Source organism: Nilaparvata lugens, chromosome 14 (genome assembly GCF_014356525.2).
Source record: "Nilaparvata lugens isolate BPH chromosome 14, ASM1435652v1, whole genome shotgun sequence".
NCBI lineage: Eukaryota > Metazoa > Arthropoda > Insecta > Hemiptera > Delphacidae > Nilaparvata > Nilaparvata lugens.
In genome coordinates this window covers 4,072,240-4,099,843 of record NC_052517.1, presented here as the reverse complement: position 1 = coordinate 4,099,843, position 27,604 = coordinate 4,072,240, and the positions used below count along the sequence as shown (strand labels likewise).

The 27,604-nt window shown below is 35.1% G+C and overlaps 1 protein-coding gene across 1 annotated transcript in view; it reads right to left on the bottom strand.

The window, feature by feature from the left end:
• Window positions 1–3,870: 3,870 nt before the first annotated feature.
• The window catches only part of LOC111044726 (kinesin heavy chain), a gene marked incomplete at its 5' end in the record, with an annotated part of 47,868 nt that continues 24,134 nt past the window's right edge, over window positions 3,871–27,604 (bottom strand). The window contains 8 exons of the mRNA XM_039441145.1: window positions 3,871–4,821; window positions 7,306–7,495; window positions 9,615–9,750; window positions 11,719–11,907; window positions 13,680–13,850; window positions 18,945–19,067; window positions 22,191–22,306; window positions 24,682–24,850. Coding sequence (XP_039297079.1) covers window position 4,821; window positions 7,306–7,495; window positions 9,615–9,750; window positions 11,719–11,907; window positions 13,680–13,850; window positions 18,945–19,067; window positions 22,191–22,306; window positions 24,682–24,850 — 1,095 coding nt within the window. The remainder of the gene's footprint in view (window positions 4,822–7,305; window positions 7,496–9,614; window positions 9,751–11,718; window positions 11,908–13,679; window positions 13,851–18,944; window positions 19,068–22,190; window positions 22,307–24,681; window positions 24,851–27,604) is intronic.

Below are 27,604 nucleotides of genomic sequence, written 5' to 3'. Positions count from 1 at the left end.
TTATTAAAATTCAATCAAATTCAACGTGCCCCTTCAACCGATCCATCTAATTCAATTTTAAATTACAATTTAATCAACTACCTAACACAGCAACGTTATTATTTTTAAAATGAAATAAATAATTAAAAGTAACAATCATTACCTTACTAATTTCATAAAAAAATTAAGCAACATTCGAAGCAAAAATGTCACATATCCCATTACAATAAATTGCTATCGTGCTTTATACAAAAATTGGTGTATTTTTTCAATAATATTATCAATATAATATAAATGTTGGCCTAGCTACTGAAGCACCTTAATTATAAACATTTTTTTAGGAAATAATATTTTTTTTCTAGAAAAAAATTGTGTATTTCAAAAACTTCCAGTGAATTTTATGTCACCAGCCTCAAATACAATAATAAATTATTAATTTAATTTAGAACAAGGAATGAAGTAGTTTCAAGGAGGTTGTGTACTAAAATTTTGGTGATAATCTGTTGAAAAGTTTCAAGATTTTGAAAATTTGTAACAAAGGGGGAATTTTATTATTAATGTAGTAAAGAATGAAAATTGACGCATTTTTCTCCGGTGGAGAATTTTATTGTAGTGGATAAGGGTTCCAAACAATTATCCAACTGACTAAATGTCCAATTTTTCGAATTTGGTGAGACCACAATGAAGGACTAAGTGCTGGTTGCACAAAAGCCGGTTGAAATTTTAACCGTGATTAATTCCACGAGAGCCAATCAGAGAAGCCGTCTTTTCAAGAACGCCTTCTCTGATTGGTTCTTGTGAAATTAATTACGGTTAAAATTTAACCGGCTGTTGTGCAACCAGGCCTAAGTAGTAGTGAAAATAGTGTCCAATAAACTAATTTTCCAATTTTTTTTTTGAAACAAAAGGTAGAACAATTAATTCTAAACGGTGACTAACAGTTGACACACTGAAGCCCGGTTGTACAAAAGCCGGTTAAATTTCAACCGTGATTAATTTCACGAGAACCAATCAGAGAAGACTATTTTTAAAATACCGCTTCTCTGATTGGTTCTTGTGGAATTAAACACAATTAAAACTTAACCAACGTTTTTGCAACTGACACTGAAAGTTCACCAGTTGTCCGATTAGGCTGGGCACACACCAGTTAGTCAAAACAAGACAAGACATGATCAGACACTTTTAGAGTCACAATACTTCACATAGTTGCTTATGACGCAACACACACTGATTAGTCATTGCAATCAGACATGTCTTCATAAGCAACTATGTGAAATATTGTGACTAAACGTGTCTGATCATGTCTTAGGCTAGGCTCACACCAGTTAGTCAAGACAAGACATGATAAGACACGTTTAGTCACAATATTTCACATAGCTGTTTATGACGCAACACACACTGATTAGTCATTGCAATCAGACATGTCTTCATAAGCAACTATGTGAAATATTGTGACTAAACGTGTCTAATCATGTCTTGTCTTGACTAACTGGTGTGAGCCTAGCCTAAGACATGATCAGACACGTTTAGTCACAATATTTCACATAGCTGCTTATGACGCAACTCACACTGATTAGTCATGTCTTCATAAGCAACTATGTGAAGTATTGTGACTAAACGTGTCTGATCTTGTCTTGTCTTGACTAACTGATGTGCGCCTAGCCTTATAGTTTTTCAAACCTCTAAAACTCAACAGGTTATCACCAAAAACTAAAGATCACAACCTAATTCAAATAGAATAGTTTCTAGCACAAAAACAATGAAATAAATTAGGTACTAATTTATAATTACAATAAAATTGGTGATGATGGATTCGACAAAAATTAGACATTGACAAAAGTGAAATTTTCTTCAACTGTCAGTATTCCTAATGTATAACACCAATGCTTTCCATTTAAACAATACTGACAGCTTGAAGAAAACCTCACTGTAGATAAATAGATATAAATAACACAGACTTCGAAAATAAATAATGAAATGATGGAGTTTAATGATATTTGAGTTTTTCTTAAGCTGTGTACATACTTATGTGCCACGAACACGATTCAACAGTTTATGCTATTCTTATTAATTTATTTATTGGATAGAGCAAATAATACAATAGCCGGAAAATTTTCAATCTGTAGAGATTTCAGTGAAATATTTTTGTTTTTAATCAGTTTTTAAATATCAAAATTCAAAATTTTTAGTATAGTCATTAGTTTTGAAGTGGAAATTGGACTTTTTGAAGTGAAAGTGAAATCTTATCCTCTTAACCTTATTCTTTTTTGAAACTTTTATTTGTAAAAATTTGGGTGAAGACAGTTTTGGGCTATGCCTGTTGTCTTCTCCCAATCATATTATATTTATTATAATTATGATCTGTAATTCCAATGGAATAAATAAATAAATAAATGAATGAAAAGAAAAACAGGCTATTGCCCAAAACTTCTTCTATTTCCTAATTTTGCCATAAATTGTCTTATTATAACTGTATTTGTACAGAAACAGTTAGGCTAGGCACACACTAGTTAGTCAAGATAAGACAAGACACGTTTAGTCACAATACTTCACATAGTTGCTTATGAAGACATGTCTAATTTCAATGACTAATCGGTGCGTGTTGCTTCATAAGCAACTATGTGAAGTATTGTGACTAATCGTGACTAGTCTTGTCTTGACTAACTGATGTGTGTCTAGCCTTAGGCTAGACAAGACCAGACAAGACATGATCAGACTCGTTTAGTCACAACACTCCACATAGTTGCTTATGAAGACATGTCTAGTTGCAATGACTAATCAGTGTGAGTTGCGTCATAAGCAACTATGTGAAGTATTGTGACTAAACGTGACTAGTCTAGTCCTGACTAACCGGAGTGTGTCTAGCCTTAGACTAGACAAGACCAGACAAGACATGATCAGACACGTTTAGTCACAATACTTCACATAGTTACTTATGATGCAACACACACTGATTAGTCATTGCAATTAGACATGTCTTCATAAGCAACTATGTGAAGTATTGTGACAAATCGTGTCTTGTCTTGTTTTGACTAACTGGTGTGTGCCTAGCCTAACTAAGATACAATATATGATCAGCTGATAAAAAGCTAAATACGCGTGTTAGTGACTCATAAGTATAATACGCAATAAATTAGAGGTTTATCTCACATAAAATGAGTATTTAGTATAGAACTAAATTTAATGTAACAACAAATTTCAAGTAAAAATTCTCATAAAATTGTCACACTCTTCAAAATTCACAATTCTTCAGAATTCAAAGTTATTTCTTGATAAAAATGTATTGGAAATTTTCGAAACAACTGGAACATAGTGGGATATTTGAAGTTATCTGAGATTTGAGTTTGATTTTTTGAAATATGAGTTTGAGTGCCGGTTGCCGTCTTTTCAAAAAATTCTTCTCTGCATTGTTCTCGTTGAATTAATCACGGTTAAAATTTAACTGGATTTTGTGCAACTGGGCCTGAATCTTTTAAATATGTTAATAATATTGTTCTGAACAACATAACCTTAAAAACAACAATTGCTTTCAAGTTACATAGCCTTTCACAATAATATATATATTGTTACCAATTTCGAATTACATAACCTCACACACAAAGACCCGGTTGCTCAAAAGCCGGTTAAATTTTAACCGTGATTAATCCACGAGAACCAATAAGAGAAGGCTTTTTCAAAAAACTGCTTCTCTGAAAAGTTCTCGTGGAATTTAACCGGCTCTTGTGCAACCGGCACTCAATCTTTTAAATATGTTTATAATATTGTTCTAATAAAAACAACAATCGCTTTCAAATTACATAGCCTTTCAAAATATTTTGTTACCAATTTCGAATTACTTAACCTCAAACACAAACCTCAAATTCTAGAACATAACCTCAAAACCTTCCACAGTATTTCAAATCAAAATTTCCCATTTCAATCAGCACAACTAAAGTATTTCAAATCAAAATTTCCCATTTCAATCATCGCAAATACAATATTTTCAAAAAAATTCCCGTTTCAATCAGCGCAACTACAGTATTTCAAACCAAAATTTCCCATTTCAATCAGCGCAACCACTACCTCTGAAATTTTGATTTGAAATACTGTAGTTGCGCCACTACTTCCCTAAACAAAGCCGTAGTGCATTCGTGTGACGTCAGCACAGGTAGGGCTCCTACACCAATAGAAATTCGTTGATTTCAGCTGATCTATATCAGCTAGTGTTTTTTATTTCATTGGTGTATGAGCCCTACCTGTGCTGACGTCACACGAATGCACTACGCCTTTGTTTACGGAGGTAGTGGCGCAACGACTACAGTATTTCAAATCGAAATTTCCCATTTCAATCAGTGCAACTACAGTATTTTCAAATCAAAATTTCACATTTCAATCAGCACAACTAAAGTAGGTATTTCAAATTAGAATTTCCCGTTACAATCAGCGCAACTACAGTATTTCAAATAAAAATTTCCCAATTCAATCAGCGCAACTACAGTATTTCAAATCAAAATTTCCCAATTCAATCAGCGCAACCACTGTATTCCAAACACAATTTTTCCAGTGCCACCACAATATTTTAATCAGCAGCTATAGAGCAGCAATTAGAGCAGCGCTTGCTATCGAGAAGGCTGTGACAAATACACGGACAACAACCACAGCCACAACAACAACAACTATTGTTGTCGTGATAACAACAGCGGTGCAAACAACGTGAACGGATCTCGTTGTCAGAGCGGAGCCATTTTGTTGACGTTTCATCATCTTTCCACCAGATGGCGGATGAAGCAACCGTGGTCCGAAAGATGATGATGATGATTGAGATGATTCAGGATGTTGGGAGGATCTGGGGTTCAGTTGTATCTGTGGGAAGAGGAGAAACGGAGATTAGAAGAGGAGAAAAAATGGAGAAGAACAAGCCATAAAGATAGCATGAGAAGATATACCATGGTGTGTAGAATTAATTCAAAGTTTGTAAGTTTTGTATCAAATTATGGTGTTGTGTATCAAGTTTAGATGATACTGTATCATATTGTAGTGATACTGTATCATTTTTATCATTTATGGTGATACCATAGAGAAGATAGCATAGGAAGATATCCCATGGTTTGTAGCCTAGAATCCATTCAAAGTTTGCAAGTTTTGTATCAAATTATGGTGTTGTGTATCAAGTTGAGATGATAATGTATCATATTGTGGTGATACTGTATCATGTGAGGTGATACCACAGAGAAAATATATCCCATGGTTTATAGAATTCAATCAAAGTTTGCAAGTTTTGTATCAAATTATGGTGTTGTGTATCAAGTTGAGATGATACTGTATCATATTGTGTTGATACTGTATTATTTGTAGTGATATGCCATGATAAAAGACCGTTATGTTGCAAATGTGACTGTTAACTGAAGCCGATAGTCCTAGTAGTTGTTTTTGGTGAAGATATGTGACGTTAGTAGTCTTCTCATACTAGTCATCTCAAGTTGAGATGATAAGGTATCATATTGTGGTGATACAGTATCATTTTGTGGTGATAATGTATCATTTATGGTGATACCATTGAGAAAAGGTAGCATAAGAAGATATCCATGGTATAGAGATGATTCAAGATGTTGGGATCAAATCTATTTCTGTTATTTCTTGAACCTGGAGCTTTTTCTTCTTCTTCTTCTTCTTGCTTCTTCTCTTTTTTTCTGCTGCACTTCCTTCTTCACCTTTTTCTTCTTCTTCTTCTTCTTCATTACTTACATTAAAATACACATACCATACAACCCTAACAAAGAAACTTAAAATTTACATCTATGCATTTCAAATATTCTACAAAGCTCGTTCTAGAATAATTACCATATAACTATACTAGTGAATAGATTCGCCAACAGATTCCATCTATTTTTATCGAAGTTAAACTATAGTGTTCAATTTTCACCACTACAACATGATCTTCAACTCAATTAATTTGTCCTCAACTTTTAGGGCCGGTTTCCTAGCTCGGGATTTGGTCAAGTTCTAGACTTTAAACAGCTGGAGTCAGAAAATTGGCTTTCCGAAACGGGGCGTAGACGCAGTCCAGTTTAAATTTCGAAAAACTAGAAAATTGAACACAAAATAAAATAAAGAGAAAATAGTGTAAAGTTTCAGCTATTTTGAATTACTTAGGAATGGTTCATTTCGTCAAGGAAAAACGTTTCCAATTATAGAAATGAGAAAATAAAGATAATCATAAAAACTGCGACTACGCCCCGTTTCGGAAAGCCAATTTTCTGACTCCAGTTGTTTAAAGTCTAGAACTGACCTAAATCCTGAGCTCGGAAACCGGCTCTAAATTGATAATTTTACAAAAGTCATCCAAGAACTACATTCACCCTTCCACAATGACCTAAATTGAATCAAACGTGCCTGATAGTAGGCACACCCAAAATGTACCTCCATTTTTCCATTTATAAAATTTGACGTATACAAGGCATATCCAAAAATCTGGTGTGGTGCACTCACACAACTTTCCTTGGCGTTATGAAAGTTGATCACCTGACGCTAGTGTTCCCGCGCATCTCAAGTCTACTATTCAAAGATCTGAGCCAGCTGATGACAGGACAATAACGCTGTAGATGTCTGCTATATCTTCATAGTGAATGCTTTAATAAAATCAACAGTTGCCAACAGTTTGCAATTGAATAATCACATTTTCTCGAATTTTGAGCTTATTTTCAATTTTAGGTGAAAATGCTACTGAACATTAATTAATTGTAAAGATTTTCATGCTCAATATTTCCCACTTGAATTTTTTTGTTCAAATTGTATCTGAAGCCTAATAAATGGTAATCTAAAATCAAACTTTGCATAGATGGGGCGGAGCTCCTGAAATTTTTACAGATATGGAACTTGTGGCAGTTGATAGAGCTTTCTAATTACTATTGAAGGTATAAATTTGATCAAAATCGTTGGAGCCGTTTTCGAGAAAATCGCGAAAAACCATGTTTTTGACAACATTTTCGCCATTTTTGCCGCCGTCTTGAATTGCATTTGATCGAAATTGTTAGTGTCGGATCCTTATAGTGTAAGGACCTCAATTTCCAAATTTCAAGTCATTCCGATGAGATATCGTGTACACAGACGCACATACACTCATACAGACCAATACCCAAAAACAACTTTTTTGGACTCAGGGGACCTTGAAACGTATAGAAATTTGGAAATTGGGGTACCTTAATTTTCTTTGGAAAGCAATACTTTCCTTACCTATGGTAATAGGCCCTATTGCCCTATTACCATAGGTAAGGAAAGTAAAAAGTACTTCCATTTTTCAATTTCTAAATTTGACGAATACAAGGCACATCCGAAAAGTAAACTCACCACTGCTGTCGCCACCTGGCCGACTGTCGTTCGTCGTCCTCGTGCACACTGCGCGGTCGCCACTGACCGCCCTGCTGACCGCCAGTAACCGCCACCGGTCGCACCACTCCCCCGCCTCCGCCCTGCACCGTCACCGCTCCACCTCCAGTCACAATACTGCTGTGGTGCTGGCCGGCGCGGATCGGTTTCGCTACAAATACAAACACAGACACAATTAGAAAACAAATAAAATAAGTCAAGACAATATTAAAACCATGAATGAATTAAGTGAATATCTGCCTTTGTTTTTCACTTTGGTTTTGCTAAAAATACAAACACAGACACAACTAGAAAAAAAAATAGGCCAAGAAAATATTAAAACCAAGAATGAATATAAAGTGAAAATGTGGCATGTTTTTCACTTTAGTTTTCAATCACAAAAGTAGTATACATCGTTTCTCAGCCAATAATAATTTGTTTAACTTGAAAAAATGAGCGCGACTTGCTATGTAAAAAATTGAATCGAGCACAGTTAGTCCGCCTAAGAGCGAGAGAGACAGAGTGATTTTGTTGAGGATGTGTGAAGGTAAAAATAAAATTTTGTTAATATGAAATTCAGTGCGAGATTCTTTGTATAAATTAATGTTTTAAATATAATTCTTTGTATAAATAAATGTTTCAAATTGTAACTATTATTTCATCCTTCTTCCTACTATAGGAATGAATATTCACATTAAAATTATTTTACCACTCAAAGTCGTTGTCACGTAAAACTTTCGCCCGTATACCAACTTTACAGGCAACTATGCAATTTTTTTTTTTAATTAAAAGAGGATAGCTATAAGCCTATTTTCAATTCTTCAAGTTTTAAAATAGACCCTTGCGGAGCACGGGTTACCTGCTAGTCTAGAATAAGTATGAAAACAGTTGAACGGTAGTTGAAAGATGTTACCAAAACTTTCAAGCACTAAAGCCAGTTACATAAACATAGATTTTTGGTCGTACGACTTTTTCCGTTCATATAAAAGATTAAACAGATGATGTATGTCATAATTATTATGAATACCTAATGGAACCCGCATAGATTATATAGTAATTACTGATATAAATTTCATTTTGTGGAAATGACTAGGTAATAGGGCTTGATATTGTCAAAACAGATTATTGAATGAATCTGGTAAGTTAAGAAAATCTGGTAGAAGGAAATAATGCTAGAAGCTTGACATACATCATCTGTTTAATCATACGACCAAAAATCGATGTGTTTGTGAGTGTACACACACACACATATCGATTTTTGGTCGTACAATTATTTCTCGTCCTTATAAATTCTATTAGATTAAACAGTACAGTTCATGTCAAACAGATGATGTGTGTCAAGCTCTGTTCAATCTAATAGAACTTGTAAGGACAGCAAAAAATCATACGACCAAAAATGGCAAAAATCGATGTAAGTGTAGCTCTTCGACCATGTATAAGATAGACAAGGTGGTAGCCAAAGGCATTGATGACAAAATGGCTACAGATTATTGAATGAATCTGGTAAGTTAAGAAAATATGGTAGAAGGAAATAATGGTAAGTCAAATTGTGATTAAAAATCATTAATTTCAATTTTCATGAGCACGATTCAAGCTGGAAATAGTTATTTGTGCAACTAGTGCGCAAAGTGTCAGTTTGCTGCACCGAAAGAAACGTTTACGCCCGAGCCGTAGGCGAGGGCGGAATGGTTTCTTGAGTGCAGCAGAGGAACTTTGCGTACGTATTTCACATTAAGTTTTTCCTACAGTTACCATTGAATATGAAAAGTGGGTAATTATGGGTAAAATTGCCTGAAATGCATCAAATGTTTTTCTGTGTAATTTTATTATTGATAAAAACCTTAATCCTAAAATCCTAAAGTCCTCGTTGTCCTTGGTTATAATATATAATAGTAATAATTAGCGCGTTGTGCTTGGTTGCACCTCTGCTCACTATAGCAGCCACAGCAGTCACTGTTACCAACTTCATTTTGATTTTGCTGCACTGTTGCTCCATATAACCTACTAAGTATTTTGCGTTGCCATGTTGCAAATCTGGAGTGCAGAAAAATTTTTCCCGCACTAGAGCGGAAAAGTGATTCTTTGCGTTCTGTAATCAGTGCAGCAATGGCCACTTTTCAACGTAACTGTAGGAAAAATAATATATTAAATGAATGTTTTGCCATACAGTGACGTCGGAGACGTTCCTTACAACACCTTTGAAGATAGGGAACGCCGTGTCTATCCTATACATGGTCGATGGTGTAGCTAGCCTAATTCTAAAGGCTGACAATTCTGATGAAATATCTGACCAATTTGTGCACTGGGGCCGCGCCGCGCCAAGTTTTTCTGCCTCACTGCCTCCTTGATACGATCCACCTCATACTGGTAGCGTTTGCGGTCACGCATGGCTCCTTCCTTCGCCTCCTTTAGTGCCGTTTCTAGGGCCTGAAACACACACAAATCAAGTAAAAATTGATGAAAAAGTAGTAAAAACAGATAAAATTGAAACATGGTGGAAGAGAGATTGAAAAAATTCATTAAGGCTGTGCAAAGGCTCAAAATAAACTTTCTACTCGTGATATTTTTCCAAGTTTTTCGATTTGTATATCATCAAGCTATCAAAATGAAAAAGTTTTCTCAGGAATTTTTTTTTCTGATCATTACTTTTTGAGATATGAGCGCCTAAAAATTAAATTTTTGGGACAGAACATTTCAAATTCGGTAAGAGATAAATCTATGAGATTTAGAGGATAGATTCTTCATAGTATTGCTGATATAGTAAAACAAAAATTTTCTGAAAATATCGATTTTTGAAAAAGTTATTCAATTTACCAAAAATAACTCTACTAAAAGTTATTTTTAGTAAATTGAATAAGTATATTAAAAATTGATATTTTCAAAAAATTTTTGTTTTACTAGATCAACAATACTATGAAGAATCTATCCTCTAAAACTCTAAATCTCAAGGATTTATCTTTTACCGAATTTGAAATGTTCTGTCCCAAAACTTTAAACTTTAGGCGCTCATATCTCAGAAAGTAATGATTGGGGAAAAAATCTTTTTCTGAGAAAACTTTTTCATTTTGATAGCTTGATGATATACAAACCGAAAAACTTTGAAAAATATTTCCAGTATAAATTTTATTTAAATTTTTAGCCTTTGTACAACCTTAAATAAAATATGTAGTGGTCTAGTATGTGACTTGTTCCCTCCTTTGCCTCTTTTAGTGCCGTTTCTAGGGCTTGAAACACAAGAAAAGAATGAACAAAAAACGAGAAATGAGTTTATCAAAGATTGACAATGGTGTAACAACCGAAACCGGTCTTTCTATCTATAGTGAGGTCCATGTTATAATGGCAGTGTGGAAAGATAGGAGAAAAGGGTTGCCAGATCTCAGCCTTGCCACCCAAAACCTAGCTCCGCAGTGCAGGCTGGATGCTTGTCTGAGAACAAATAATAGCAGCGTTGGTGGGAATGCGAGCGGCCGCAGTAACATCTTCCACCCAGCAATGGTCGGCGTAGTTCCGCCTGGCGGACAGACGAAAGATCAATCCAGTCGGTTATTTGATCCCTCCAGCCAGGCTCAGCCAAGCAGCCGAGACAATAGAACAATGGAGTGGCGGTCTTATTCGCGTTCATCAGCAGTTTTCTTTCTCACAATTATTTTGATTTTTGTGTGTCAATAATAACTCTAAAAAGTTTCCAGAAACGTGGTGTACTAGGTACCATATTAATGACTTTTCATGATGATTTTTAATTATTTAGAAACATTGTTGACATTCTGAGCCTTTAGGCTAAACTTGGGGTCGCTGAGAACGAATCTGCAATCAGAATTTCTCTATCACAAAAAATAACGAAAAAACCCAGCTGTTGATCTTCCAGCAACCGTTAAAAGTCATCCTGCAATGCGGCCGAAACACTTCCAAGCCAGACACCCATCTCGAATGACAACAACGCCAAGCTGTGAGAAACCATCCTGCACTGCGGCGCTAGGTAAACAGCTGATACTGGTATATCTGATCAATTTAACTGTTCATTATTGTTGAAAATAGTTAATCATATTTTATTTGTCAAGAAAATATAATTTTAAAGATGTAAATGTAATTTTTAAGATGATTTTATAAATTTCCATGATTGAGATAAAATATTTTGTCAATTAGTTGAATTTCTACATTGTTGATAAACGATATGGCAACATCGCAATGTGTGAAAGAGATAGCGCAATCTGCTTTGTTGAACGATAGACGAGGAAGCAGCACCATTGTAAATCACACACTGCCATTATAAAGTGGACCTCATTATAGCAATAAATCTGTGGTTTTTGACAATTTCTTAGTATTGTTATTTAATATCATAGATCTTTGAGGACTACAATATGCTTTTTCTAGCTTTCAAGTGTGTTCGGAACCCACCTTGACCCGTTCCATGGTAGCCCTCAAACGCTTCTCCAGCTTGGGCAGTTCACATCTGAGGTCCGCATTATCTCTGACCAACTGTTTGTGCACTTTAGTCAGCTGATCCAAGTTGTTCTCCAAGAACGAGATTTTCTGTTTTTGGGCCAAAGACCCACCATCATCCTCGTTGTCTTCGGCGTTCACAGACTGCAACAGAAAACGGATAAAAGTTGATAAAAATGACGAGAAATTGAATAAAAATCTGATAAAAACTAGTAGTTCTGTGAACAGTAGACCTCACGCAGTATTCTCATCCACAAGTACCTGATTGAAACTATAGACCTTATGGAAATACAGCAATAGACTGGCTTCTCCACACATCTGTGTAATCACTTGTCAGCTGATTTATGATGGATAATATTCTATAGTCTGATTTTTACTCTAATATTGGCGTATGAAGGAGGCTCCTTTTTCCTTTTATATTATCCTTGCAATGTAAAATTTCCAAAAACCTTGTATATACGTCGACGCGCAATTAAAAAAGGAACATACCTGTCAAGTTTCATGAAAATCTATTACCGCGTTTCGCCGTAAATGCGCAACATATAAACATTTAAACATCTAAACATTTAAACATTAAGAGAAATGCCAAACCGTCGACTTGAATCTTAGACCTCACTTCGCTCGGTCAACTATATTAATTGGGTAAAAAGCCGATAAAAACTATAGAAATTGAAAGGAAACCAACAAAATTGAACATTTTTTTCAGAAATGAATTGTGCTAGTTGACTTTGGCGTTCACCGTATGAAAAAAAAACTAAGAAAATTTGATAAAAATGGCGAAAAAGTGGGTAAAATCCGATAAAAACTATAAAAATTGAAAGGAAACCAAAAAAATTGATCATACTTTTTCAGAAATGAGATCTGTTATTGTGCCAGTTGACTTTGGCGTTCACCTTATGAAAAAAAAACGGAGAAAATTTGATAAAAGTGAGTAAAAATCCGATAAAAACTAAAGAATTTGCAAGGAACCAAAAAAGTACAATAATTTTATAAGAAATTAAATCTGTTAATGTGCCTGTTGTCATTGGAGTTTACAGACTGCAACAAAAAACATGGAAAAAGTTTGTAAAAGTAGCGAAAAATTGGGTTGTACCACGATAAAAACTATATAGAAATTGGAAGAAAATAAAAAATTATCTTTTTTAAGAAATGAGATCTGTTAATGTGCCAGTTGTTAGCGTTTACAGACTGCAACAAGAAACATGGAAAAAAGTTTATAAAAGTAGCGAAAAATTGGGTTGTACCACGATAAAAACTATATTATGTAAATTGGAAGAAAATAATATTATTTTTCAGAAATAAGATCTGTTAATGTGCCAGTTGTTAGCGTTTACAGACTGCTACAAGAAACATGGAAAAAAGTTTATAAAAGTAGCGAAAAATTGGGTTGTACCACGAAAAAAACTATATGTGAATTGGAAGAAAATAAAAAATTATCATTTTTCAGAAATGAGATCCGTTAATGTGCCTGTTATCATTGGCGTTTACAGCACAGTATACATACAATATGGAAACTTGGCTAGTACCCTGTCGCAAAAATCCGCCATCTTGTTAGGAAGCACCGCATTGTAATAGTATTGATGGTAGGTTCGGACAACTTTAATGATCCGGATCAATTGATCTCGTTCACTGCCACGAGCCAATCAGAAGACCAGGATTGGAACTTCCCAAGGTCACGTGACTTGTCTATTATTTGCGTCATGTAAAAAGCATTGGTTAGATAGGCGTTTTATTGACAGTTTCCATTCTGTACCTATTGTGTTTACAGACTGCAAAAAAACGGAGAAAAGTTGGTACCTGCCATTACTTCATATGCTCATTTCTGGAGTCTGAATATCTCAATAGTTTTTCTATCGTTCTTCAATTCTATTAACACGTGGCCCTCACCATAGAATGAAAAAAAAATGGAGATATACCTTCTTGATCCTGGCCTGCAAGTCCTGCACAAACAGTTTTCGGAGATTGTGCAGAGTCTGCAACTCCTTGGCGACGGTGTCCTCCAGTCCCTTCAGGTCCTTCCTGGCCTGTTCGCGGCGCTCGTTGATCAGGATCAACTCCTGAAGTTTGTTGCTCTTCTCGGTCTCATCCTGACAAACAAATCAAACAAAAATGAGAAAAATATAAAGATAAAAAGCACATCAATTTTAGGAAAAGATAACAATACATAAAGAAAATCTTCTATATATGATTATAGGAGAGAAAGAAATCATTATCAACTCCTGCAGTTTGTTGATCTTCTCTGTCTCGTCCTAAAAAACAAAACACAAAAAAATTAGCAAATTAACAAGAAAAAATTAGCAAATAAAATAACTACAGTCACAGCCTTACAACTTGGACCGATTTCACAGCATCAAGACGCTGTTATCATAGAGAAACAATAGCGTAAATAGGTATCCCATGGTATAGGGCGAATATGTTGCAACTTTTACTGTTATCTCAAGCCGATTACTGTCGATTTTTACTGTTTTGACCGGGTGAGAGTGTATGAACGGCACAATATGAGAGACTACCAGCGTCACACAGCTTCACGGGAAAGAACTACGTGGACTATCAGCTTGAGATAACAGTAAAAGGAGAGACATAATTGCCCTATACCATGGGATATCTACTTATGCTATCGTTCTCTATGCTATTATGCATGGTAATAACATTCGAGTAATGAGACAGATGATGATGATGATAATGAGTGAACCCACAGTTTTAGATGGATTCCGAACCACCGGGAAGCTATTTTCTAACTCATAAATGGTATAATGAACACTTCCTGTTCATTTAATTATTCATTCATCAACAGAGACGGAATTATATAATTAATGCAATACGATTAGAAAAGGAGAGCTATGGCTGAGTTCAAAAATGTCTCTTCTAAATTTAATTGATGAAAGGGGAGTGTCTCGGTTGGACCAGGTTACGTTTACACCAGGGGCCTATTTCACAAAGGTACAAGTATTGTTACCAACCATGGTTACGAACAAGTACTTGTATAGGCTGCGGCAGTCAATCCCGCATTTTTGAAATAGGTGTAAAAAATAAACGGACGTAGATATCAAAGTTATATTCATAAAATATTTTTCTACTTTAAAAAGCATTTAAGAAACATTGAAAATAATCACTGTTTAAAAATAACATCAGCAAGATGGCGGCCTTCCCGTGTACGGCATTAGCGCAGGCGATTTGCGAAGCTGTTCATAACATCACGAAGCATAGGCTGAGGAATTCTTAGGCTGAGAACTTTAGGTATCGGAGTGACCAGAACCCGCAACAATTACATCAAAAACCTCTCCATTCATCTAAGGTAACAGTTTGGTGCGCAATGTCCTCGTCGGGTATCATAGGCCCTTTTTTTTGAAAACGAAAGAGAGCGATCTGTTACTGTGAATGCTGAGCGCTATTCAACAATGTTAAGGACATTCTTCATTCCTCAGCTTCGGCAACATGAAGTGAATGAAGAAACATTGTTTCAACAAGATGGAGCAACAAGTCACACAGCCCGCGTGAGCATGAATGTTCTTAACGGAGTTTTTCCAAACCGAGTGATTCCCGCAATGGCCCGGTTCCGTGGCCGCCCCGTTCACCAGACCTCACTGCGTGTGATTTTTTCTTGTGGGGTTACCTAAAAAGTAAAGTATACGAAGAAAGACCTCATACTGTTGGTGAACTGAAGGCAAGAATCCGGCTAGAAATTGAGAGAATTCCTCAGCCTATACTTCGTGATGTTATGAATAGCTTCGCAAATCGCCTGCGCTAATGCCGTACTCGGGAAAGCCGCCATCTTGCTGATATTATTTTCAAACAGTGATTATTTTCAATGTTTCTTAAATGCTTTTTAATGTAGAAAAATATTTTATGAATATAATTCTGATATCTACGTCCGTTTATTTTTTACACCTATTTCAAAAATACGGGATTGACTGCCGCACCCTGTAGTTACAAGTTTACAAGTACTCATGTTTCACAAAAATTTATGATTACAAGTTTACAAGTCTACAAGTACTTCAATAGTAAACATAAACTATTTTCATGATAATTTCCTTTTTTATCCTTTATAAAGGTTACTTGTACTTTTCAATAATTACTTTGAAAATATTTGAAAGCAATATAATGTTTTTTGTACAGTCTACTTCATTTATTGCTGAATTTGTAACCTACACAGTATATGTACTCTGCATATATATAGTATATGTACTATATATATAATGTATACTTTATATACTGTGTATATATACTATAGTATACATAACCTATGAGGTAACACATTAATAAATTTATTGGAAATTTAATGAATTCAATTTCCTGATGCATATATTTCCAAGATAATGAATTATAGAGGAATATAGGGCATTTTTGATCATTTGAAATATTTATTGAATATTTAAAATCATTTTGACGTGACAACGTCTTATAAATTGGTTTGCCGGGTGACACTTCAAGAAACTGCGTTACGTTCCCACGTTAAGCGCTCACAATGAGAGCGAGTGAGAGCGTTCGTTTCGGTTCACGGTCGTCTGGAAAGAGCACGAATAGGAGCAGTGGCGAGCAACGCAGCAGCAACCCGAAGGCATTCACCTGGAGAGAGAGTGAAACGGAGCAATCTCCTGCGACTGCGCCACTACTTAGTGAATAGGTTATGTGAATAAGTATAAGTGAATAGGTATAAGTGTAAGTATAATAGGTATAAGTGAATAGGTTATGTTGTAGTAATCACAATGTTGTGGTAGTTTTCAATCACAAAAGTAGTATAAATCGTTTCTCAGCCGATAATAATTTGTTTAACTTGAAAAAATGAGCGCGACTTGCTATGTAAAAAATTGAATCGAGCACAGTTAGCCCGCTTAAGAGCGAGAGAGACAGAGTGATCTTGTTGAGGATGTGTGAAGGTAAAAATAAAATTTTGTTAATATGAAATTCAGTGTGTGATTCTTTGTATAAATTAATGTTTTAAATATAATTCTTTGTATAAATAAATGTTTTAAATTGTTACTATTATTTCATCCTTCTTCCTACTATAGGAATGAATATTCACATTAAAATTATTTTACCACTCAGAGTCGTTGTCACGTAAAACTTTCGCCCGTATACCAACTTTACAGGCAACCATGCAATTTTTTTAATGATCACTTGTAAATCCTTTACATAGCTTTCCACTTCGGTAGAAATTTCATAGTTACGAACAAGTAATTTCGACAATTGTTGGCTACAATGAAAATCTTTGTGAAACACTTGGTCGTAACAAGCAAATCACTTGTAAACTTGTAGAAATTCATTGTAACTACAAGTTTACAATTCTGCTTTTGTGAAACGCTTGTAATCAGCTGTTCTCCAAAACCATGGTTGGCAACAAGACTTGTAACCTACTTGTACCTTTGTGAAACAGGCCCCTGGTCTAAACGCACACCTTGGCTAAACGAGATAGAATGCATCGATTACTCCAGGTGTTCGATTACTCCAGTTGTTCGATTACACCAGGTGGTCTAAACGAAACCTGGTCTAAACGAGACACGAGCTAAACGATACGGAATGCTTCTATTAACCCAGTAGTTAGATTACACCAGGTTCTGTGTCTCGAATAGACCAGGTTTCGTTTAGACCACCTGGTGTAATCGAAGAATTCCGTCTCGTTTAGCCGAGGTGTGCGTTCAGACCAGGTCCTGGTCTAACAGCAAAAGTCCAACCTGGTGAAATCGAACACCTATACTAATCGAGCACCGGGAGTAATCGAACACCTGGACTAAACGAAATACACCCGATAAGTTTTTCTGAAGACATATTTCTGACTACATGTAGCTGGGTATGTGAAGACCTTTGTGTGAAGAACTTTACAGTTACCTAGGAAACAAATTAGGCTCAACTCACACTAACTCGACTCAAATCGTACGACTCCAGTCTCTCGACCTTACGACTTTCTTGCTCATTGTCACTACTCCATTTCTAACATTACTGTATTAAAAATATTAGATCTAATTCGTCACTACTTAGCATGTAACAAATTTTATAATAATTATTATGAATACATTGGGCCATATGAATAAAGTTGAGCATTTGCTTATACTTCTAAAATATGGAGCATTTGCTTCATTTTCTATTAATAAACGTGAGCAAAACCTTTTGCTCATGCTCATAAAAAAAATAGTTTTGAACATTTCCTCAAAAGTAAAAGCTAATACTCAAAATTCAAAATTGTATGAATAAACTAGAGCATTTGCTCAACTTTTGAAGCAAATGCTTCAAAAAAATGTGAGTCTAGTCTAGAGCAGCTTATCACCTTTTGCTCATAGTAAAATGGCTCAACTTATTCGTATGAGGAAGAGGAAACTATACCAGATACGATCACAACCAATAGTTGAGAACTATAAAACTCTTTTTAGATTCAACCATGATATATATCACCATTATTCCTATAAAAGAATAAATACAAAACATAGCTACCTGAATAAATATAGCCACCACAAAATAGGAAATGGGCATTTAAGAAGATGAGAGTGTAGACGATTATAAGAAGGCTATTGATATTATAAGAATATGCTAAAGATTATTATAGAGATGACATTTTTTCACGCTATTATTTCAAAATTCTAAACTTTAACTAACCTAAAAATCTATTCATAAATATAAAACAGAGCAGACGACACAAACACAAGCGGTGTCTCCTTCACAAGCGGTGTCTCCTACTTGCATATTTAGCGCTTCCGTGAGCTATAAAAACAAAGTAAGGCTACAAAAGCGAATCAGCTGATGAAAAATCTTTAAGGTAAGAGTATAAGGTGAAGCTTATTCATATGAGCAAAATGAGCAAAACCTTATGCTCCATGCTCTTGCTCATGAGCATTTGCTCTGGTTTTATTCATATGGGCCACTGTCTTATCTAATACTTATTATTGTTTTTCTAAAATGATAAAACATCACTTTCATAATACATAACCTCACTTTCATTAAAAATGCACGGTACTATGCAACTCAAGTCGTGGCTCGACCAACATGTCGAGTCGACGCTCGACTCAGTCTCACAGTCATGAGGTCGCTTAGACTAGAGTCGACTGGTCTGAGTGTCACCATTTGAAAACACATGCTGCGTCGAGAAGAGACTAGAGTCGCAGTCGTGTAAGTGTGAGTTGAGCCTTACAGTAAATACCATTCCAATTTATAGAGATAAGTACAAATGGAAGGCCAGTTGGCAAACCAACCTGTTTGAGTTTCTCGTACTCCTGTTGCAACTGTTGATGGGCCAACTCGTACTTCTGATTCTGATCTTTGAGCTCGTTGATCACCGTCTGCTTGTCGCTGATCTCATCTCGCAGGTTGGCCACCTAATCAAACAATAAATACCTCAATAAATCAATAAATACATCTATGTTTATTCATTCAGTGGTAGAATAGAATAGTATAAATCTCTATTCATCAAATTAGGTACAAGTACATTAGAATGTTCAATAATACATAACGCTATAGTGTGGTCCACGTTGTAATGGCAGTGGAGAAAGATAGGAGAACAACGTTGTCGATCCACTGTCTTGTCCAATGCCTTCTATAGACGGTAGCTGATACAGGTTTATTGATGTAATATTAACTGTTCATTCTCGTTTAAAATAATCAATTATTTTTTATTATGCAAGAGATTATATTTTTCAATAATTTCATAACTAAGATGAAAATTTTTGTTAACTAATTATCAATTCTACATTGTCTAAAGATGATCTGGCTATAGAGCAAAGCGAGAAAGAGATAGGCTATCAGCTTTGTTGGATGATAGACAAGGATAGCAATACCATTGCTAATCAAACACTGCCATTATAACGTGGACCTCACTTTACCATAATATTCTTTCTCAATTAATCATAAAACATGTATTAAATCATAACAAAATATATTTTCCCGATGAATAAAAAATATTTGAGGTCGAATCGATCATTATTGAAAGAATCAATAATTGATACCAGATCAGATATAGGGGGATGACTTGAATCACAGCTATCTAATATAGAAGGCGGTGGTAACAGAGAATCGGCAACTATGTAGTCCTATCATTTCCACTGACTTTATAACGTGTGTCTATTACTACAGAAGGAATGTTGACTTATTAATGTGAATTTCTCTATTGTTTGTTCAATTGTCATCAAATAAAAAATTATAAAAAATATTTTTAACTAATTTTTGTATCTCTTTTTATCTCAAAAATATTTTTTACTAATATTATTCTATCTTTTTTTCTAAGGAACGCGGGTCTAAGATGAGTGTCAAGTGATGTAAGGAGAAGAAGAAGAAGAAGAAGAAGAAGAAGAAGAAGAAGAAGAAGAAGAAGAAGAAGAAGAAGGAGGAGAGGTGAACACCTGGTCATATGGGACATATATATGAATCTTTTTGTGTAGTTGAGAAGTTGATGTTGTGGTAATTATTCATATTGAATGAAAAAGACTAAGAAATTGCCAGAAAACCACTGATTTATTGATAATTAGAAAGACCGGTTTCGGTTATTACACCATTGTCAATCTCTGATAAACTATAAGAGTATAACTCTAAGTTTATCAGAGATTGACAATGGTGTAATAACCGAAACCGGTCTTTCTAATTATTATTAAATCAGTGGTTTTTTGACAAATTCTTAGTCTTTTTCATTCAATATATATGAATCATATATTTATCTCATATTGATCAGGATTTTAGAGTTTTCAAATTAAAAAAGTTCAATGAACAGTGTTTTTGTCTTTGAACAAGCTTTGTCATCAACAGAAAGATTGTTTATTTCATTTGTTGTCAATATTAACGTAGCTTCTCTTTTGTTTCTAATAACAAACGTGCCGCTTGTGCGACAGATAAAAATATGTACTTGAAATGGCTTTCATGTTTGGCATTGACTGAGTTTATATTAATACCCAAAATTCAGCTTTTGGGGCAGAGCTCGTTCGTTAGGACTGACAGTAAAGTCCGGCTGTTCTGGTGATTTTGCTCTTGTTTTATAATACAGTTTTCCTGTCGCAGTTTAAAGAGAATTGTATTATTTTGTATTATTGAAAAAGACGGGATCTAAATCCATTTCACTAGATCAGTTATTTTTTATTTTTAACTAATAATTAACGTCGCGTTTCAACCAGTGAATGCCAAAGGGGGAAGCCACCTTCAAAAGGTAGGTGTTATCATTTTTGAGTTTGCTAATTAATCATAACCACAAAGATTGTACCTATAGAAGCAGCGAGTAGTTTTCCCCATTAATTTCATATCAATATTGTTTTCTATAATAAAATTAATCTTGTTTTGTTTAAATGTAAAATATGTTAAAGACTCATTAAAGTTCTAGTATTTTCTATTTTCTTTTGTTATAATAGTCCTTCCCTCCTTACATAATTGGTGAAAGCACATCGTGCTTACAATAATTTGGATTAAATATTTTGTTAATTATTAATTATAAATTGTTGAAAGACGATCTGGCAACAGAGCAAAGCGAGAAAGAGATATCGCTCTCCGCTTTGTTGAATGATAAACAAGGATAGCAATTTCATTGATAATCAAAACACTGCCATTATAACGTGGACCACACTATAACCTACCTGCTCACCAACCACCATAGACTTTGACAGTTTGAAAACAGTTTCAAAACGGGGCGTAGTCGCAGTGCATGTCTATAGTATATTATGCTGCAAGCACAGAAAGTTAGTGTTTACGGTATGAGGATAGTTTCCCGGGCGAGGCTTGCCGAGCCCGGGAATATGTTATCTGAATACCGTAAACACCTTTCTGAGAGAGTCGCGTACGATATTTTTCGCCACACTACAGGTATAGCTGACGCCAGAAAGTTAGGCGGTTTCGTGGATCTCTTGTGCGTTCCAACAGCTGATGTTGTCAAGTAGAGTTGTCATCTAGCTTGGCTTAGGTGATGATTTTTAAATCAAACATGCACTGCATTAGCTGTGAGTAGGTTACACCAAGTGACCCACGAAGCCGCCTAACTTTTTGGCATAAGCTATATAAGAATAATAAATTGAATAAGAATGTTTTATTATGGGGGGGGGGGGAAACTTTGATGTCTCATATCTCAAGAACCAGACGTCGTAGGGTACTCAAAGTGGGGTGACAATTTCCGATCTTACCCTCCTGAACACAATGCACTATATGGCACAGTTGTCCAAACACATTTTCAATAAGCGGCCGGAAAGAAGCATGTTCTGACGTTAGGCGAGAGTCGTCTGCAAACAATGTCTTTCAGATCTACGTAGGGACTGGAAAACAGCTGTTTTCTATGCAGTGTGGCGAAAATACTTTTTAAGAAGAATGAACAGTAGTTAATATTACATCAGATATACCGGTGTCAGCTATTTTCTACACAAGTCCGAGAATCGACAACGTTGTTCTCCTATCCTTTTTCACTGCCATTATATCCTTTTTTACTGCCACAGTGAGTGAAAATACTTGAATAAGTTTGTGAAAAGTGATCTCACCTGTTTCTGATGGGCGTCTCTCAGCTGATCCATCTGCTGCTCCAAGGCCACTCGCATAGTTGTCGCCTTCTCTTTCTCTTCGGCCTTCTCTTTCGACGAAACTGCGTGCACTTGTTCTGAGAGAGAGACAGAGACGAAACTAACTGTATAATTCGAGGTAATAATAACAACCTAACTTAATAAGTTCTAAAACCAACTTTACCAAAATACCACGGTTAACTTGATTAGAGTTGAATGAAAAAGACTAAGAAATTGTCAAATATTTCTTTATTCATGTATGTTACAGTCCCGGGTCCTGTAGCTTTGCCTATCGGCGGATGGCCACTATAGTGAGGTCCACGTTATAATGGCAGTGAATAAAGATAGAAGAATAGCGATGCCAATTCTCTGCATTAATTAATCATATTTCTACACTGTCAAAAACATAATTGGCACCGTTGTGGACCTAGAAAAGGATAGTACCACCGGCTTTGTGGAAAGATAGACAAGGATAGCAAAACCAAAGTTAATCAAATACTGTCATTATAACGTGGACCTTACTATAGACTTCAATACCACAGAATAGATACAGAATGGAAACTGTCAATCAAACGCCTATCCAACCAATGCTCTTTACATGGCACAAATACTAGACACGTCACGTGACCTTAGGAAGTTCCAATCCTGGTCTTCTGATTGACTCGCGGCAGTGAACGAGATCAATTGATCCGGATCAGTAAAGTGATCCGAACCTCCCATCTATACTATTACATAGCGGAACTTTCTAACAAGATGGCGGATTTTTGTGTCAGTGTTTCCATTCTGTATATTCTGTGACAATACTGCCCGTTCAAAAACATCCAACATTTTTGAAAATGTATGTTTCCATAAGCAACGGATGCTCTTTCGTAGCTTCTCAAAAGCAACGTGTTGCATCCGAAAAGATACACAAGGAGATTTAATGTATCTTACCATAAGGCAACAGATGCTCTTTTGTAGCTTCTCAAAAGCAACGTGTTGCATCCGAAAAGATCAAGTGGTAGAGTAAACTATAGTGGCCCTCCCCCGATAGGCAAAGTTACAAGACCCGGACTGTAATAGTATATTTCGCACCTAGGGCCGAAAATGAGACTTTTCCGGCTCGAAATCGGTTTTCAAGTCCGAAGCCGTAGGCCGAGGACTAGAAAAGATTGAGAGCCGGAAAAACATTTTTGCCCGTGGTGCGAACGCTATTTTTCGCCACACACAAAAATAAACAATATATATGAGAATAATTGTTTGTTAAGCACTTCCGAAAGCAAAAGTGGAAGGTCATAGCTGTAGCAAATCTGAGGTAATCTGAATATCAGGAAATTGTCCAAGTATTTTTATTTTTTATTCCGATTTGTCTAAATAATCTAAAAGATTATGTTCAATTATGTGGGAGGTTGAGTTTATACTTTTTTATTCTTTCAAATGACAATAAGATTATATTATAAATGTTTTAATTATTGAATAAAAAACTCAAATAATGAAAAGTTTTTTGATCAGCTGGTTTAGCACACTTAAAATTTGGCGGCCGGAAAGGGTACTCTTTCCGGCCTTAGCCGGAAAGAAACCTGTTCTGACGTCAGACGAGAGTCGTCTGCAAACAATGTCTTTCAGATCTACGTAGGGACTGGAAAACAGCTGCTTTCTGTGCAGTGTGGCGAAAAGTATCGCATTTAAAGTATTTTATAGTTATTTGTATATCTAGAGTGAAAAGTATGACTTTTTCTCCCTGTGGGAAAAAGTTTGAAGCCCGAGGCGCTTCCGAGGGCAGCAATTTTCCTGAGGGAGAAAAAGTATTTTTCGCTCGTGATGTACACAACATTTTTCCTCCATCTACATTTTTTTAAAGAAACTGCAAATAAAATCATTCTAATAACTTACGTATTGGTGACAATGATTCCTAACAACATAACCTAAATCTAAAACCTAAAAACCGGTCGTCTGATTCTGATTGGCACTGCCGATTGCGCTATCTATCGGCAAAAGTTGTAACAATTATATCAGCTGAGCAGCTACCAAAAATGGCTGACTCCAGATCACGCGGTTCAGATTTGAATTGCAGATCAAAAATATTTGTTGGCTGGTATTTTGAATAGAATAAAATATTTTAAAAATTGTATAAATTTTTATCGTCTACTAATATTAAGAATATAATAATTATCATACAAACATATATTTCATGAGTTAATCAAATTTCTGGTTGTGGTATTGAATTCAGTTGACTCAATGACAGACACATCTATTATGCTTTCTCATCTGAGCTTAGACCTTCTAACCTATTACAATGTAAGTTTCAAAATAGAGATGCTCCCCATGTTATTCAAATGTAGTCACTTTTACTCCCTAGGGAGTTTTTCTTTGTTTTACTACCGAGAGCGAAAAAGTGACACTTTAGTATTAGGTTTCAGGGAGTAAAGTATGCACTTTAGACAGTAGGTTGAGGAAAAAATATTTTGTGTGGATTTTTGAGAGATATAATTACCAGCAGCCTTCATCTTCGCACACTCCTCTTGTAGGGCATCCACCTGCTCCTCGAGGGTCCTCTTCTTGTTCTCAGCCTCCCTCATCGACTCCTGCAACGACTTCATTCGAGCCTCGTGTTGCGAGATCAAAAGCCGACATTCGCTCAGGTCTTTCTCGTACTCGCTGATCTGTGGATTGAAATTTAAAATTATTTGCAAAAGAAAACTAGTTACAGAAATCTATACTTTAATAAATGAAAGAACTGGCTTCTACACGTAGGGGATAGGAAATTCACGAATGACGCATCATCACGTCTCAACTACTCAACTGATTAACTTGACATTTTGCATGTAGATTCTTAATTCTCCGAGGATGGTTATAGGCCTATTTAAAATTCTACAAGATCTCAGTGGTCACGTTTTCAGTATTTAGTTTTTTATTGGACCCTGCAGAGCAAGGGCTACCTTCTAGTTTGTAATAATATAATAAAGGAAAGAGCTGGCTTATACTAGTTATTCTAGTGGTTTGGATAAGCTCTTTTTCTTTCTATTGACATGTTTGCTGTACCTAGTTGTTCGAACTCACTGCCGGCGCACAAGTTTTCTTTGCCGGTAGTGCCATTTTGTAAGTTAGAATATTTATTTTATCAATATGTATTATTTTATGGCAAATAAATGAATTTGAATTTGAATACACGTACGGGATAAGAAAATAATGTATTATCAGTATTACTCAACTGATTAAATTGAAATATACCTGAAGGATATTCATTTATATATAATACAATAAAGGAAAGAATCGCCTTATACACGTAGGGGATAGGAAATTGACGAATGACGCATCATCACGTCTCAACTACTCAACTGATTAACTTGAAGTTTTGCATATAGATTCTTAATTAACCGAGGATGGTTATAGGCCTATTTTTAATTTTTCAAGATTTCATTATGTCAAGTTTTTAATTTGTCATGAGTTGCTGAAACGTATGGTAACAGCTGAATATTTATTTAAAAAGGAAAATTCGAAGATAGGCTTGATTGGGAATCATATCACAAATGAACTGATTAACTTAAAATTTTGCATATAGATTCTTAATTAACCGAGGATGGTTATAGGCCTATTTTCAATTCTGCAAGATTTCATTACGTCAAGTTTTTAATTTGTCTTAATTTGCTGAAAAGTATGGAAACAGCTGAAAATTTATTTAAAAAGGAAAATTCGAAGATGGGTTTGATTGGGCATCATATCACTAATGAACTGATTAACTTAAAATTTTGCATATTGATTCATTTACAATGACACTTATGCAATAACATTGGTAGATAAAATAATAACCTCACTTTGGACTATTTATGTGCCAAAATCAAGGAATTGAAGAAGTTTTGGGCAATTGCCTGTTTCTCTTTCCAAATATCGTGTTTGTGACTGTTCTAATAAATAAATAAATAAGGTAGTCCTTGGGCTATTTTTCTTCCAGATTTATAGGTGACAAAGTCCAAGATAAGGTTAGAATTTAATGTGTACAATTTTTATAAAATTATAGATTCTTAATCAACCGAGGATGGTTATAGGCCTATTTTCAATTCTTCAAGGTTCATTACGTCAAGTTTTAGTTTGTCTAATTTTAAAATAGTCCATTGCGAAGCACGGGTTTTCTGCTAGACATGAATAAAACATAAATTATTACATCATAGAAAGCTGTACTGTAAATTCGATTTCCTTCTGCACTGTTGTCAACAAAAGAGAAATTTTGAGTGCCGGTTGCACAAAAGCCGGTTAAATTTTAACCGTGATTAATTCCACAAGAACCAATCACAGAAGCCTTATTTTCAAAAACGCTTTCTCTGAATTAATCGCGGTTAAAATTTAACCGGCTTTTGTGCAACCTTCCCTGAGTGTTGACAGTGAGTCGCAAGGCTGGCAACTCAATAGAAATTAATGAGAAATTTGTTTCTTTTTTCAAATTCTAATTAATGAATAATTAATTATTATTGAACGAATTTTTGGATAGTAACTCTCATAAAATTTCCATCTAGCTGTTAACCCTGTTGTCAATATTTACAGTAGCAGAATTCTTCGGGGTGGTTTACAAAATCTAATAAACAGCTGTGGTTTTCTGTAAAGTGTAAAGTTTTTAGTTCAAAAATTTCTAGTTTCATTCAAAATTTAAACTTTTTGAATAATTATTAAGTTACTGTTCCAGATTTTTTGATACTAGACTCTAAGGGCCGGTTTCCGAGCTCGGGATTTAGCTAAGTTCTAGACTTTAAACAGCTGGAATCAGAAAATTGGCTTTCCAAAACGGGGCGTAGTCGCAGCTTTTATAACAGTAGTCGTTGTTTTTATTTTCTCATTTCTATAATTGGAAACGTTTTTCCTTGACGAAATTAGACATTCCTCAATAGTTCGAAATAGCTGAAACTTTACACTATTTTCTCTATTTTATTTTGTGTTCAATTTTCTAGTTTTTTGAAATTTAATTCAAACGTGACTATGACAATGACTGCGACTACGCCCCGTTTCGGTAAGCCAATTTTCTGACTCCAGCTGTTTAAAGTCTAGTACTTAGCTAAATCCCGTGCTCGGAAACCGGCCCTTAGACTTTTTGAATAATTATTAAGTTACTGTTAAATTATTAAGTTATTTTTTGATTCTAGACTCTAATAGTATCTATTTGATTCTAAATTTGCTCTTTTATCTGAGTATTGAAGAGCTTGTATTTTGAAAAGTGAAAGTGACATAACCAACATTTTGATTTGGACAGTATAGTATAAATTGGAAATGGGACAGTTTTGGGCATGAGCCTGTTGTGCATTTCCTTATCTCAAGTATTTGTACACAATGTGATAAATAAATAATTTGGACTTTCCTGAGTAAGGCTTTCAATATTGATAATAATAATATTATTGATCTAAAGATAAGTGAATAATTTACTTTTCAAT